The sequence below is a fragment of the Gouania willdenowi genome, chromosome 5 (assembly GCF_900634775.1).
Source record: "Gouania willdenowi chromosome 5, fGouWil2.1, whole genome shotgun sequence".
Classification (NCBI taxonomy): domain Eukaryota; kingdom Metazoa; phylum Chordata; class Actinopteri; order Blenniiformes; family Gobiesocidae; genus Gouania; species Gouania willdenowi.
The window spans coordinates 22,749,931-22,766,634 of record NC_041048.1 but is presented as its reverse complement, the minus strand read 5'-3'; the positions used below and the strand labels follow the sequence as shown (position 1 = coordinate 22,766,634).

The following is a 16,704-nucleotide window of genomic DNA, read 5'->3' as shown; positions in this document are numbered from 1 at the left end:
TTCTTGTTTCCTGTTTTATTAATTGCAAGAGTGCAACTATTTTGTACAATTGAGCAGGAGTGTTTTTTTTATTGTTTTATTTTACTGCCACAGAATATATGAAAATCATTGTGATGTCACATTAAAAATGTTTGAGAAAATGAGTAGGAGAGATTTTGAATTTATCATCAAAGTTCAATATTTGTATTCATTTAGTTGCACTAATGTTTTGTTCTTTACACACACACACACACACACTCACATATTTAGAGTCTGTTTGACACATACTTCACACTATAAATCAGTGGTCATCAACCTTTCTGGAACCATGAACTACAGTACTTCAAAGTTACTGAATAATCCACAGGGCTACCAGTTTGATAAACACTGAAATACTACTTTTAATTTTTCAGTTTCACTTTAATTAGATGGACTGATATTGAAGGAAGACCTAACATCCACTTAAAAAGGTAGATATATAGATAATTACTTACATTTCAACATGCAACACATTTATTTCTCCTAATGTATGAAATTGTTTTATTTTAAAGTTGACACTTCTGAAACATTTCAGAGGGAATCATGATCTGATTTTACTTGTCTCTAACTACTTTTTTCCCCTCACCAAATCATGTTCTTACAATTGAATAATTATGTAAGATTTTATAACCAAATCTGCAGCGTCTGTAATAAAATCCTATCCAATCCGATACTGGGACACGTTTGTCTCGTTTCAGTGGAAATAAACATTTAAAGATGGTTAATTTAAAACAAAAAAATACATAAAGTGCAACAGTATTTAACTCTAGTAAGGCTCTGACTAAATCTGTTATTTGAATTTATCTTTGTGAGTTTGAATCTTGGAAAGTAAATCAGATTTTAGATGGGAGTGAACTGGTGACTACTGTCTGAGGGCATCTTGTTGGGTTCTTTCTTACTATGGCACTTTGAGATGACTGTAAGTTGCGCTATATAAATAAAGTTGAATTGAACTCAATGTCACATGGTCTATGTGGGCTACCTGGGGCCTGCAGGCACCGTGTTGGTGACCCCTGCTTTAAATTATACGAGTAAAACCATTGCTAATGGCTGCGTTTTGGATTACTGTCCAATTGTTAGAAACAGGGCAGAAGTCAAATCTGATGTAAGACCAGCCCCACATTGCAAACTCAACAAGTTGAGTCAAAATTCTCTAAAATGTACATTTTATTTTTCATTATTAAAGTTAACCAACATATAATATATTTCTCATGCATGGTGATTTGACGTTCAGGTGTGACTTAGTTTTCTGGCTGTGAAGTAGAATGACCGTTACTGTTGATGTGGGGTTGCACACGCTCAGCTCAACCCACAGTCATCTCTCAGCCACGTGGAACAGGTCTGCCAGCATTCAGAACAATGAGGGTACACTTGACTTCAAAAACGGTTATTTAGGTTCATCGCACATGCACAAATTCCCAAAACTTCACACAACACGAGCTGTCAATGTTGGGCACCCTTATTTAAACAAATGCTGAGGTTGGAAACTTCTCAGCTGAGATAAAGACACATGGCCTTCTTTGAAGTGGGGTGTTATACTGGTTCTAAGACCAAAACCCACATCCTCTTACACAGCAAAAATGTCAAGCTATCGGTTGAGTCGTGCCTCGTTGTTACCATAATGACAAACGTGTTATGAGAGTGAACCTTTGAAGGCTTTAAGCATGACTGAATCAGGAACTCAAAAGAAACCAGCAGCATCATTTTACATGTGAACTGTATTGCTAGATCATTCTCATTACAGGCTGTCCAAGTGAATGACTTTGCACCCAAATGTTTTACAAGTGACTTCATAAGCACACAAAAAAAATGTCTTGAAGTAATCACTGATGCAGTCACCATAGGTATCGTGTCTGTCTGTTTAGGACGATTAAAGGAGTTCAAAAGGGAAACTAACAAAAGTGGCAGCAGAATAAAAACCAGCTGAGTTCAGACACAACACATGATACAATAAGCATCACCTGTCCATCACAAGGCCACTATCCTGAGACGCTCATGAGTTTCTAGTGATAAAAATAAAACTTAAAATGAGAACATATAAGCTTCTTTCAGAAGGTCCTTGACTTGGACTGTCCTAAGCAGCACAAGAGGTAAAGTCAAATATTTTTTAAAAGCATTTAAAAAATGCTGCAAGGGACTGCCAGCACCACTCTTTACTAACACACTGATCTAACTTTAGGGCAGGACCTCCATGGGCTTGTGAAGTGGCCTTGACCTCGGTGGGTTGCCTCTGCGCGGGCGTGTGTCCCTTTTAGGTGCTCTGATAGTCCCTGGGCTGTTTGGTGTTGCTCTCCTGCCCCCTCCGTGCACATCTGGCTGGCCCTTGGGGCTGGGGGCCTGCATGTCTCTCTTTCCTCTTGTTCTGTCCCCCTGTCTCGTCCTCCTCCGCCTTCCCTCTGCGCTGCTCTTCCGTTGGGTTGGGCATTGGGGGGGCGCCTGTCAGCCCGGGATGCTGGTGGGGGGGCTGTGGTCTTCGCTTGAGGGGCGGGTATTGCTGCACCGGGTGGGGCGGCTTGGCGGTGGGCCCGTCGGGGGGCCTGGGGTGGTGGGGTTCATTGCTCCGGGACGGGGGGGTCCGGAGTGGGGGTGGCTACTGCTCGGGGGCGGCGCTTGCGTCCTCGGTTGTTGGGTGGCGGGGTGTTGCTGTGGACCACTGAGGGATGTGGCTGGTGCCCGGCTGGGGGTGGGGGGTCCCGCCGTGCTTTGTGTGGCTGGGCCGGGCTCATACTAGGGGTTGCTTGCCGTTGGGGGTTCCCTGTCCCGCAGGGGGTGCTGGCGGGGGGCCTTGGGGTTGGGGTCGGTGGCGGGATGTGCTGGGTGCTCGGCTCCTTGGGGCTTTCTCGGATGTGTGTGTGGGGGGCGGTGGCTGCTTCTTGGCCTGGGATCTCGGGGGCATCTGGTGGGCTGCTCGGCCATGGGGGGGTGGCCTGGGGCTCCTTGGCCCCCACTCTTTCTGCTGGCCTGGCTGCATCTGCGGGCCCGGGGCGGCTCCTGGGTTTGCAGGAGTGGCTTTTGCACATACACTGGTCTACGATGCACTGGCACGTCTTGGGATGTGGGATAAAACTCGTATTGGGCTTAACTTTAGACACCTTGATCCCAAATACCAGCTTTAGGTACTACCACTCACTCATTCCCCCTGTCCACAGCTACCACCATTATAGCTAAGCTTCACACCTGTCACTAGACTGGCTTGATTACACAACATAATAAGCACAATATGTTCTACAACTTCACATCTCACTCTCACGGTAAAATAATCTATACTTCCCCACCCTTTCTATTTCCTGCCTTGAGTCTCTCTTCCCTGCTCCCTTCCCCCTCCCCCTCCACCTCGGTGTAACACTGCTCTCCCTTTTTATATCCTCCCTATAATAAAATGATTCTTACCCTTCCTTAGGGAGGGCTGGTGATGGTCACAATTAAGCAATAAAATAAATAAATGTATTTCATTGCAATAACAAAACATGCATTGTTGTCTCATAATGATTGCACTTCTTGTAGTGTCGACCTTTGACAGCATGTGCAGACAAGGAGAAAATAATCAAAATTTTAAGGTGCGTACCGCGTATTTAAACCTAATTTAATAAATTTACTGAATAATGTAATTGATCTTTGTTAAACACTAAATGTGTTTTATTACGATCACGACTTTAAAAAGTTTCCTTGATAAACTATTCTTTAGTAGAAATATAGCAGTGTCTTGTGTGTGGGAGACAAAGTGTATTGACTGATGGCGATGGTTCTTTTTCTTTTTTTTTTTTTTCTTTTCTTTTTTTTTTTTTTATCACGACTCATGCTTTTAAGGGGGATGAGAGGAAAACAAATACTCTTCATAAACAAAAGGATTTGACTGAGTTTGTTTCATCGGTTTATTCGGACCTCCGTTAGCTTTGGCTAGAACCATTGCTGCTCTTCCTGGAGTCCACACCCAATGCAATTGTCTCATTAATGCAGTACACATTTACATATAACACACATGAAACCCTATTTGTATTCAGTAACTTTCATCATTAGGCACCTAGAGCTGTTTTGTTAATAAATGTTCTTTCAATTGTTTTTTTTTTTAAATCTAAATTTGTTACGTAGCATGCCTTATGTCAGGGGTCTGCAACCTTTGCTCTACAAGGAACCATTTAACCTCATCTCACCTGGATTAAAGTCTTCCCGAAGCCGAAAAATACCTTCTTAATAAAGACAATACAGTGTAATAAATTCTATACAGTTAAAATTATATAAAATAATGTTTGATTTAATTTGATTTGTTTTATATTGATCATGTACATGGCAACATAAAAACTGTTTGAAATAAAATAGAATAAATTGGCATCAAGAAATAAAACAGTATCTTACATCTTCAAATTCTTACACATCTCAGTTTACATGAACACAATGTTATATGAAGAAGATTTTTTTTTAGTTAATGTATAACTTGAATTTGATAACACATGATCATGTGGTCAACACATGCTAAGTGCTAATTTCTTGCCACACATAAAGCATCGCATATTTAACCTGCACAATGGCAGTTAAATGAATCTGTTCCCACACAATTAAAATCTCTATTTTCTGCCAGAATAGTGTTTGTGTTGGTTTAGTTATCTTACCAGGGATTTAAAATTCAAGATTAGCCACAGGTGCAGGAAAGTTGATGAAGTAGGAAAGTGCTGAGTCATAACACAATGTGATTTATTTTAGGTTAACAAATTGTTATATCTTGATTTTATTTGTAATGAATCATTAATAGCCTCTGTAAAAAAAAACAAAAAAAAAAACTCTTTATTTCAATAGATTTTTTTTAAAGCTTTATGTAGCCACTGCAAAAGAGTCAAAGAGCCTCATGAGGCTCCAGAGCTGCAGGTTGCAGAGTCCTGCCTTATGTTGTATACATGTTCACCAGAACTAAAATACAATCGTTTAAATAAAACCCTTGGCTGTTGAGTTGCAGAATTATTTGTAATAAAAACAAGTAATGAGGCAATAAGTATATATTCCTTACCTTGAACCATAAAAGACAGTTATGCATTTTATTTGCACTGGTTTGGTGTGGACAATGCAGTAGATATCCTGCTGCCTTATTCTGCGCAATTTGCAGTTTGTGTATATGTGATGTGGCAGCGCACGTCCAAACCAAGTGTGATAAAACCAGACTATTGATGACGCTTCCCCTTATATTCAAAGGTAGGAAACCTGATCATTTCACGACTTCCACCCATTCTATTTATTTTTTCAGTGTGTTCAGACCAAGTTAATTTACTATCAAATATTATACTGTACCCAGATGTTTGGTTTCATGTACTTTCATGTTCCACAGCCACATTATTTATACGTAATTTCAGTCTAGCGTCATTTCCTAACAAAAGCATTTGCGTTGAGGTTTGGCCGATACTATAATGGTTTTGTCTTGTGGCCTGTCTGACCAGGCTGTGACTCTGATTGGTGGCTACTTCTCCTTGACATGGTACAATATGATCTAGTGTTGACATAACGGTTAAGGAAGCAGACTGGTAATCTGAGGTTCAAAGGTTCAAATCCAACCTGGGTAAATTTCTTAATCCTAACTGCTTGTGTTGTACGTCGCTTTGGGTAAATGAAATTGTAATCTTGTAAATCATGAAGTGTATATGATTGGTCCTATGCCAAAGTTTGCACATATCTCCACTAATGTAAGCAGAGTGCCACAAAAAAATTAACAAAATGTTTTTTTCCAATTCTTCCTATTCCAAGTTTACAATTCTCTGGAGGAAGGAATTAGGGGCAAGACTGTGATCCTCATGCAGCCACTCGTCCTTAAAGAGATACCGCACACTATTTGAGAACCATTACTCTAAAATGAAAAAAAAAAAAAAAAAGATTAATATACAAGAGCATTAAATCTCCTGTTTGGCAGAATTTGGCAGTTATCTGGATTAGTGATCCTGATCATGGTTCCAGAAATATCTATCCCCACACGATACAGTAAGTCCCAATGTATGGGGTCCTCTTTTCTGATCCTGATTAAACTCGGTGGAGTAATTGAGGAACCAATCTGACATACCGGAGTCAAATATTATAGAGATGGATAATTACGAACCAAGATATAATTTAAAAAAAAGTTTTTTTTAGCTAATAATGAGAGATGTAGGGATTTTTCCATTTTTGAAACTGATCCAGAATCAGAATATTGATCCAGATCCCCTCCAAAATGTAATTGCGTAAGGTGTAGTATCTTTGCATAATTTTTTCAACATCCGTTAAGTACTTTTGATGTAATCCTGCTAACAGACAAATAAATAAATAATCTCAGCCTTTACCCACCAGCCTAACAAAACAAACCCAGCAAATGGATAACACCATTTAAGAATTACAACTATAGTCTGTGTAGGGAACCAAACCACTCCCAGAACTTTAGTTTTGGGATGCTGGCCGTCTCATGCTCAACGCGTTTCCCTTCCCCATCTATTAATTTATTTTATTTTATTTTTAGTTGAAACAACAGCTTGCTTGGTTCGGACGAATCCAGCATAGTGACGTGCGTAACAACCAAAAGGAGCCTGGCCCGTGACCCATGTGGTGAGCCACGAGCCGTTCTCTAATCCAGCTGCGAAGGCCAGAACACCTGGATTGGCTGAAGGGGCTAATCTGTTGAAGCACAACAGAACTCAATGATGGCACGTCCTGCTGTGTTTCTTCAACACAGCACCTGCTGGTTCTACTGGACATCATTTTCAAGGTACTTGAACTATCTCTGATCAGCAAGTTTGATCCACTACAGCTCATATACATATTTCCATAACTATACACTTACATACACTCACAACATGTTCCACACACAGTTCATCTCATTCACGTTTGTTCGTTCTCCCCTGTCTGTCTTCCCCTTTGTTTTATGAGCTCTCTTTATGATTTTATTCTTTGATCTTATGATCTTATTATTCAAATATCTATCCTGCATTTTATTCAAATATTTAGTAGACCAGCATTCTCCTAGAATAGTGATTTTATTTGATTACATATAATCTTCACTGTTATTAGCCGAGAAATACATTTTATCATGATTTAATTATTCCATTTTAATTGATATTTTGACTGTTAATTATTGAATTTTGAATAAAAGGTTAAACGTAATCTTTGATTCCTCTGATTCATTAAAACTGTGTATCAAGGTGTAGATGTGCTGTACGATTCTATTTCCCTGGTTCAATATTGGGTTTAGTCTAAAAAAAAACTTAGACATATTTCCTCTTTTTAAGAGGTGGCTCCCCTGGCAAAAGTTGAGTTAATATTAATAATCAGAATGAATATTCTCATTCATATGACCCATTATTAATAACCCTTATCTTCCTACATCTGCTACCACAAAGGAATAATAATTCACATTTAGAAAAAGTGAACAAAGCTTTCGATACAATTCATCCATGAAATCCATTGACATTACTGCTGAAATCAAGTAGAAGCTTCTCCTACAAACGGAGGTGGAAGTAATGCATTACAAGTACTCAGGTTACTGTCATTGAGTTGCTTTAATGGGTTCTTGTACTTTGAGTATATTTCTAAATCAGTCATTTTACTTGTACTTAAGTACGTTTTAAAAGAAGCACAGTAATTCATGAAATTTCTGCACCCCACCGTTACTGAGTAAATTATTATTTTTTTTGTTTTAAAATAATTAACATACATTGTGAAACTACAAAAAATGAAATGACCAGACAACAATCAAATACATCACATCACAGTCTTTTTAGGTTTATACATGAGATGTTTACTGTATGCAAGGGAACCGTGGCAAGATTCATTACCAGATATAAACGTTGGAGGTGAAAGAAGTTTAGGGAACACCTACTAACCATTAGTTAGTTGCTTATTAGCAAAATTAGTAACATATTGACTCTTACTTAGTCATTATTAAGTACTTATCAATGCCTTATTCTGCATGGCCTTATTATACAACCAGTAAACCATTAACTAAGAGATTTCCCTCAATAACCTCAGTATTATTACTTAGAATTACAATCTCAACTTGCTAGGGTTAGGGTTAGGATTAGGGTTAACCCTAACCCTATTAGTGTTAACCCTTATCCTAACCCAAATCCTGTTTGAACTGCAAGACTGCCATTAAGTGTAAAATAAGGCATTAATAAGTACTTATTGATGACTATTTAAGAGCCAATATGTTACAAATGCTCATAAGCAACTAATTAAAGGTGCAGTCTGCAACTCTTATGAAAGTGACTTTTTGTCATATTTGCTAAAGCTGTCACTATGCAAGGACAGCTTTACATGAAACTAGTAGTTTGTGTGAAAAAAAAACAGGCTCATTGATTCCCTGCTGCTCCTGGAGCCTTTGGCAGATTACCAGAATGCACCACGACCGAGCAAAAAGAACCAATCAGAGCCAGGATTGTGTTTGATGGGCTGTCTGACAGCTGTTGCTCACAGGCCCCGCCCCTTTCCCGGGCTGGAGCGCCGTCTTTTTTTTACAGTGTATGGTCTGGAGGAGTAGAAGATGGAATTAGTGACTTTTCTGCTTGAAAGGTTTGAGTTGTAATTGTTACACTAGAACTCTGTGCTGCTGCTAGGTTGGTGTACTGTGTGCACATTGAGAGAGAGAAGCGTTGCAATAATATGCTTTTAACAGAGCACGTTATATTACTGTGATGTTGCTGTCGGGCTATCGTTAGCTTGTTAGCTCCTCTGAGGGAGGGACTTTGGAAAGTTTGGAGGCAGGGCAAGAGAGCAGCGGGGAGGGAGGGGGAGGAAGGGATCTGAGAGTCACAAACTGCACCTTTAATGGTTAATAAGTGTTCCCTAAACTAAACTGTAACATTTACTTTGAGCACTATTTAATTGAGCTACTTTTTACTTGTACCTGAGTATATTATGTATGACTTACTTGTACTTGAGTACAATTTTAATCAGGTAACAGTACTTTTACTTGAGTAGGATGGTAAATGGTATATGGACTTGATTTTATATAGCGCTTTATCACCACACTGAAGCAGTCTCAAAGCTGCACCCAATCACCCAATCACTCTCACATTCACACACCAGTGGGACAGGGCTGCCATGCAAGGCGCTAGTCGACCACTGCGACTGGGACCACTGGAACTTAGGGTTCAGTGTCTTGCCCAAGGACACTTCGACACATAGTCAAGTACTGGAATCGAACCCCCAACCTCTCAATCAGAAGACGAACCACTACCACCTGAGCCACGGTCGCCCACTCTTTTACACCTTTGCCTACAAATGGTTGGTGTGTCATTAGTTCCTGGAGTGCAGTCATTGCTGGAACAGTCATTCACATCAGTGCTTAGAGTAGTTTCAGATCTCAGGGTCTCTGAGTCAAACTTGTAGCCTCACACACGTGATTCTGTGCAGACACGTTATAATATCATCGTGGTTGTATATGTCACACCTAATGACACATCCTTCTGGTGTTTTATTTAATTGTTTTTTTTTTTTTTTTTTTAATGCACCAAAATGTCAATGTCAAGTCTTTTACAGTTTGCGCAAAATGAAACTGAAGCATTTGAAATACAAGAATTTAAATATCAAGTGTAGGCTATGCTTTTGGAACTTTTTTTTTTGTTCTGCACATGCATCTTTATGTGACTTAGCAAGATTGGCTTTGAAGTGTGCACGTATGCAATGACTGTGGCTATAAGTTACTGTAAGATAAGGTACAGCAGGGTTTGCTGCTGGTAAGTGATGTGTGTTGGACCTGTTTGAGGTTAATGTGTTAAATGAATCGGTGTGAACAATTTCGATTTCAAACAACTTTATTCTCGCCCAAAAGGCGACGCAGTGAGTTCACAGTGTGCCAGTCAAAGAAATGCAAAAGCATGAAGGGAGCAGCCACATTTTACACACACTCACAAAATAAAATAAAATATAATAAAATACTCTGAGCAGCACACAGGTTCAAAACTAAATTATGCCAATGAAAGGCAAAACAAACTTTAAAAAGCAAAGCTCGGCTTAATAAATAAAAGGAAAAAAGATTTTTGCCTTAACCCAGAGGACATAAAATGTCCCTCAAACCAAAACTTGCCCATGGGACAAAGAAAGGAATGCAAACGCCTCTGAATAACAAAGCAAAAATTCACACTGAAGAATAATATTTTCCAACATTGTCTTTCTTAAGAAAATAAAATAAACTAAGGAGTGTATGAATGGATCACAGTTTGGGAGCAAAAGTCACATGGTCTTCATTTGGTTTAGTTTTTGTGCCGCTTTGAGGCCAGATATGTCTCAATGTAGTTAAACAACACATCCAGCTCTCCCATGGCCTTGTATAGACCTTTACTCTCCATCTGCAAACAAACACACCGTTCCATTAAGAAAATGTTCAAAGTACAAACAAGAAAGGAAATATAAGAATTCTGAAACAAACTGGGGGAAAAACATGAGCAAACATTTACCTGAATATAGGTAGAGTTCAGGTGTTTGATGTCAAACTGCTTCTTGCAGGAAAAGTAGTTCCTCTGTTGAAGAAAAAAAGTAGCAAAGTGTTACAAACGGGATTTGTGACGTTTGAAAACAGGCTACACAGGATGTTCCTCATCCTCTGCTATGAATGGCATGACTGAATCACTAGTGTGTTTTTTTCAGCTCAGGATTTCAACAGTGTATAGTTGTGTCAGTTTGTAATTGATCATTCATCACTGGTTATTTTCTTCTCATGTGCAACCTCTGCATGCGCATTAACTCTGAATTATGCTTCTTTCCAATATTGGGTTCTGTTGACGGAGTGAAGGGAATAATATGTAAGGTTTCATTTATTCAGAAAACTGTTTTTTCAAGGAATTAGATCTAATTCCCTGAAAAAAAAGTTGTCAGAATAAATGAAACTTTACATTTTATTTCAAAAAAGAAGACAATATGAATTAGCTGCAATTATTGTGAAGGGAATACGTTGGTCAAAAAAATGAATCAAATAAATTTATAGTCTGGAGGAGGTGGAATTACTTCGTGAGCAGAATCTGACCAAAGTAAGGAAAAAACATTATTCAGTGGGAAAAAAAAATATACAAAAAAATGTTCACCTTGCTTGGTTGTGTGGCAGTAAAGGGTGTTCTCTTTAAATAATAATCTGAGATCTGACATATTAGAATAAATAAGATGCTGTACTTTGATATACTATGATAATGTAATAAACACATTTCTTAAGTTCAGAATTTTTTCACTATTTTAAGCAACATGATTTTACTTTTTAATTGATCATCGAACACACAATTGTATTTTGTTCATCACAATTATTCATTCTTTTTTGAAACATGAATGTTGAAGCTTTGAAGGCATATCATTCCCAGCAAATACTAAGTAAATATATACAAATGTGTACTTTTTTAGTTTGTGTACCATAGCCAAGTGTTATTTTTGTTGGTAGAAGGTATGATATTGGGTTTTCTTTTGCCGTGTAAGTTTAGCAACTGATACTCACACATCTGGTGACTTCAATCTTGAGCTCATCAAAGATTTGCTGAATGGACTCCACGGGAAGTTTCAAACCCACGTTGGCCTCTGGCACTCTGGCTATGGCAGTCGGTAAAACCGTGTTCAGGTAAAAATCCAAGATGCTGTTCATGACTTGGCAAGCAAAAGGACTCTAAAGGAAGGAGAGACGAAAACGTCAGCCAGTCCATCACTGGGCAAACATGTTTAAATTCAATTCAAGGGTACCATCTTTATGTTTTTAAAGCAGTTCTAGAATCATTGGTCTGAACCTTGAAAAAAAACCCGGAAACATAGATCTACCGAGGGCTGGTTGATCATGGTTTCAAAAGGCTGCAGTTATTTAAATAGTCCCTTTAGGCTTCAGTTCATATAGAAGATCACAATATACATTATAAATATCTTCCACTGTCAGGGAGGAGTGGGATGACACAAATAGTTTAACACACTTTGGGCTTTAAACAGACAGTTCTCCATAATCTTATTTTTATTTATTTATTTATTTTTATTATTGATTGTCATCCCATGTATAGCCAGAAATCATCACCAGGTCATTGCAATTATGGCTTACATGCTGAAATACAGTAAGCCATCATTGCTGCAAAGCTATATACAGGGAAGACATCACACTGAAAGCCAATCAGAGGCAAGTGCAATTCATGCTGGAGCCCAGTCATTGAGACACTTTCTGTTTCCAAGTGCTGCACTGGTGTCTGATGCAAGGGTTCATTACGGGCACAACTGATCACAGAAAGGCAGGTAGGACGATCCAGTGTCATTGTGACATCTGTGTAGACTAAGGCAACAGAAAACTCTGATAGAAGTTGTGTGTGTGTGGGTGTGTGTGTGTCTGTGTGGGTGTGTGTGTGTGTCTGTGTGTGTGTGTGTGTGTGTGTGTGTGTGTGTGTGTGTGTGTGTGTGTGCGTGGGTGTGTGTGTCTGTGTGGGTGTGTGTGTGTGTGTGTGGGTGTGTATTTGTGGGAATCATTTAGAATCTATTGGGTCATTTTTACTGAGAAAAACGGTTGTGAAAGGAAAACATCATGGTTTAAACATTATTTGTAACACAAAGCAGTGCAAATTGATTCAACATAATAGTTAATATTAAGTTTGATGTAAAAAAGACTACAGTGTGAATGGAAATTTCCACCCCTTATGAACATTTACCATAAATCATTTAAAAGTCTGAAAATGAAAAATACAATTTGCCAAAAATTAAGTTTGATTTATTTATTTATTTTTTCACTATTGCCTAAACACAGTGAGACAACAAATAAGTGACAGTGACATGGTAAAAGCAATAGAAGCCAAAAACCATCAGCAGACATTGTAAAAGTCTGAGATGCAGTGTTAACATTTGGATTTAGTTTTAGTCCAAATTTAGTCATCAGGACGATTTCAGTCATAGCCAACTAAATGACTTCATCTATTGTTGACTAAAATATAGAGCACAAGTTTCTGCATTTTTTTATTATTAGTTTTTTTTAAAGATTCAATTACCATTTATCAACCTGACATGGGATGGTAAGTATTGATGTTTGTAAATACACACAGACATGAGTTCTGAGTGGATTGTGTCCCTCAGTTTTGAGTTTTTAATTAGTAAATTAAATTAGTAAATAGTTTGGTATCAATATTTTTAAAATACTGTTTTTGTTCACATGTATTTTTTTAATTAGTCAAGGTCTAGTCATTGTCAAAAATGTTGTTGACAATGATCATTTTTTGTCGACAAAATTAACAAAATAGTAGTGCTATATAAGTAAAGACTTCGCCATTTAATCACTTATATATATATATATATATATATATATATATATATATATAACATTTTTTACCTTAAAGGAATTCTCCACAGTCCTGTCCAGCAGTGCTGTGTCTAAGTCATCATTGGCCTCCTGCACACAGAGGAAAACAGATGAGTGAGACTGATCCAGACTGAAAAGAGACTAACTGGACAAAGTCCAGCTTATACTCACATAGAAGTCACTGATCAATGAGTAGTCCTCTCGGAGCTTCTTCAGCCTGGGAGGAAAGCTCTCCACAAACCGACAGCACTGGTTATTACACATGGGATTACTGGTGGCCATGTTGAGCAACAACAGGAGCATCAGAGGAGAGAGCAGGAGAGATGGAGGAGTCATACTGGTGGAGTCTTCTGGCCTGGATGTAGAGTTTATACTCGATGGTTTCATCAGCAGTGGGCTCAGCAGAGAGGTGCATGTCTCAGAATGTGAGGTACCCTAAATTTATAGTCACTTTGCTCGAAGTGGGAGGGCGGAGACTTACTGTTAATATGCTTCATACATACTGGGGGTTTTTATTTAAATTGAGAACTTTGGGCTGGTTTTCCCTCCTTTGTGGTTGAAGTTCTTTTGATACATTTCAATAACTTGAAAGGTCATGGACTAAAATATCCGATGCAAGCAGAAAATTTTGACCTAATTTTCAGTTTTTTTCTGATTTTATGCAACAATCACACAGCATGTTGCCACTGTAATCAATATTAAAGACACTATACACAATAACTAAAAAGACTTTAATTATAATGTATTAGGACCAAATCAAGTGTGATGTAACATATAACAATAATGATGCAATAATAACATAAAACTGAAACTGCTTTGATTTTAGTGCAATTTATTAATTATTAACATGCAGATAAAATGTATCTTTATCATCATCATCATTGCTATCAGTGATACAGATCTAATATTGTATTATTGATATATTATAGAGGCAAAATTGCACATCTCAGTCCCATATATCTTCTCCATCTGCCAAATTCAAATGTTTTTTTATGTCTATGCTTATGTCTATGTTTATATCTAATGTTGTTAGTGTATATGATATAATCACATTGTTACATAAAGTAAGCTGCTCTACTTGTGGTTTGATGACGCCCACACACACACACACATACACGCAAACACACACACATACGCAAAGGAAGACTAGAGTAAATATAGCAAGCTTGCAGTTTCTGATCTGTTTCCGTGTGACTCTGACATATTGAGGTTTGTGAATGAGTCGGTGGGATTAATATGCGGAAAAGTCAATGACAGCACTTCACAAACTATTTGTTTTCCAGGGAATCTCCTTTACCGACACACTATGTGTCCTTGTCAAACGTATGCGTCATTCATTCACGTTGGGCAACCTTGGCTTTTTCAAAATGTCCCGGAAAAAAAGTTCAAGTGACTGCATGGTCTAAATGTTACAAAATCTGCAAACAAACAGCAAGATAGTTGATTGAGCCAAAGTTCATATACTGTGTGTTTCTTTAACAGAAAATCCTCTACAAAACACAAACAAAGCTTTAGGAATAGATTGCATCAGATTCGGTTTAAACTTTTATGAAGAACATAAAGTGCCAATATAATAATATTTACACATTGCCTCATGTGTTAAATGTATAAAGACAGTATATATATATAATATGACCACCCTGAGTTAGTGTAGTAGTAGTAGTAGTAGTAGTAGTAGTAGTAGACCAAATTTTAAAGGTCTCGGTCTTGTCTCGGACTCGGGATTTTTCCTCAAGACCGTTCGAGACCAGCACTAATTCCTGCTATTTTTAAACTTTTTTATAATGTGATAATAACACGGAGAAGAACAGGATAAAACAATCCTTTATTCATTCTTTAATACACCCCGTTTAATGACCACAACCTTGCTTAATGTGACTGAGTGACGTGTGTGACACACTCACACACACATGCAGGAGAGAGAGGCGGGAGCTAAACATGTCCGTTTACTTGGTTGTGAAATTTGGTTTCACGAACCACAAATAATGCATTTGTAAAAGCTCAGCAAAGGGGAAACACTCTGCGCTTTTTTCCAGGCACATTTTTTGTCTGTCAAATGTATTAAAAAGAAACTAAAAATGAAAGAGAGAATGTTATATATCTGTTGAACCTTGTCATAATTTTATTTATTTATATATTTTTAAAAAAAAAAAAAAAAAGATGTTTATGGTCTTGGTCTCGGCTTGTCTTGGTCTTGGTCTTGACTCGGTCTCGACTCCCGAAAGTCTTGGCCTTGTCTTGGTCTCGGTGCATTCTTGTCTTGGGCAAGTCTTGGTCTCGGATCGTGTGGTCTTGAACACAACACTACCCTAAGTGTCAATTACGGTGGTCATTAATTCGTGCAGTAAGATGACAATTAATTGAATTTAAATGATTTTAATTACACATTCACATTACATTTGAAGGCCTAATTGTGTTTTTTTGTTGTTGGCTAACTGCTCATAAAATACTGTTGTTGATATTAGGCCTGATTTTAGCTAAAATTCACTGTTTGGTGCTACAATAGAATGTGTATAGAGGATGTAAGGCACATTTGTCAACTCATGGCCCGGGGGCCAAATTTGGCCCTTAAGAGCATCTAAATTGGCCTGCAGGAGGAAGTTATTGTGTGGATCACCAACTAATTCTGTCGTAGATTTCTAAGTTCCTCCAAATACACGAATTAAATGAAATTCTACAATGTTTGCAGGGCTCACAGTTTTCTCATGCTTATTATCACATGATGGCAGTCGTTTTGAATCTTACAATAGTGTGAAAACCCTCAATTTTTAAACAATCCTGCAATTTTCCTCAAATTATCATACAAATTTCCCCAAATTAATTAAAAATTGATAACAAAATCAAGGAAATGAAAAAGAAGATCCTAAAGAGATCCTGAAGAGATATCTGTCACTTATTGGTTGGATATTATTGGTGTCTTACATTTCATTTATACGTGGAAGTGTAAACTAGGGCACAATAATGTTGAAATTACTTGTTTTCTACTGTCTGTGGCCAACTTGATATCAAACTGGTTCGCATTAAGCCCCTGAACTAAAATGAGTTAGACACCAAACTGTTTTTATAGTCTGTTTTTAAAATTTTAATATCCTGCCAGAATCAATTCCGTGAAATACTCATTTACGGCGCTAACTTCCTGTATACATTCTTTTTATTTAAGAATTCTTCCATTCTTTTGTGTTCTGGTCCGGTTTCACAAGCTATCGATGGAATTTTGTTCATAATGTACATTGGAGAATGTGTGTTTAGAATGAAAATAAATAAGCTATTCTATTCTATTCAGTCAATAAAGTTAATCAATAAAGCTATCACTGAGTCATGCAATAACAACATGATTTTCCACTATTACCCATCCATGTAAAGGCTATACACGTTGACTCTTTCAAGGAGAAAAACCCAAATTACATGACTGAGCCACCCTTTTGCGATCATTTTTGCAGTGCAAT

General features: G+C 37.8%; 1 protein-coding gene across 1 annotated transcript; it reads right to left on the bottom strand.

Annotated features, from left to right (window-relative positions):
* Window positions 1-10,201: 10,201 nt before the first annotated feature.
* On the bottom strand, window positions 10,202-13,594 carry il10 (interleukin 10). The gene is made up of 5 exons (XM_028445921.1): window positions 13,430-13,594; window positions 13,289-13,348; window positions 11,441-11,605; window positions 10,419-10,481; window positions 10,202-10,310 (listed from the first exon to the last, which is right to left on the bottom strand). The coding sequence occupies exons 1-5, from the start codon at window positions 13,592-13,594 to the stop codon at window positions 10,215-10,217; spliced, it is 549 nt and encodes a 182-aa protein (XP_028301722.1). The 3' UTR covers window positions 10,202-10,214.
* Between the last annotated feature and the right edge of the window lie 3,110 nt (window positions 13,595-16,704).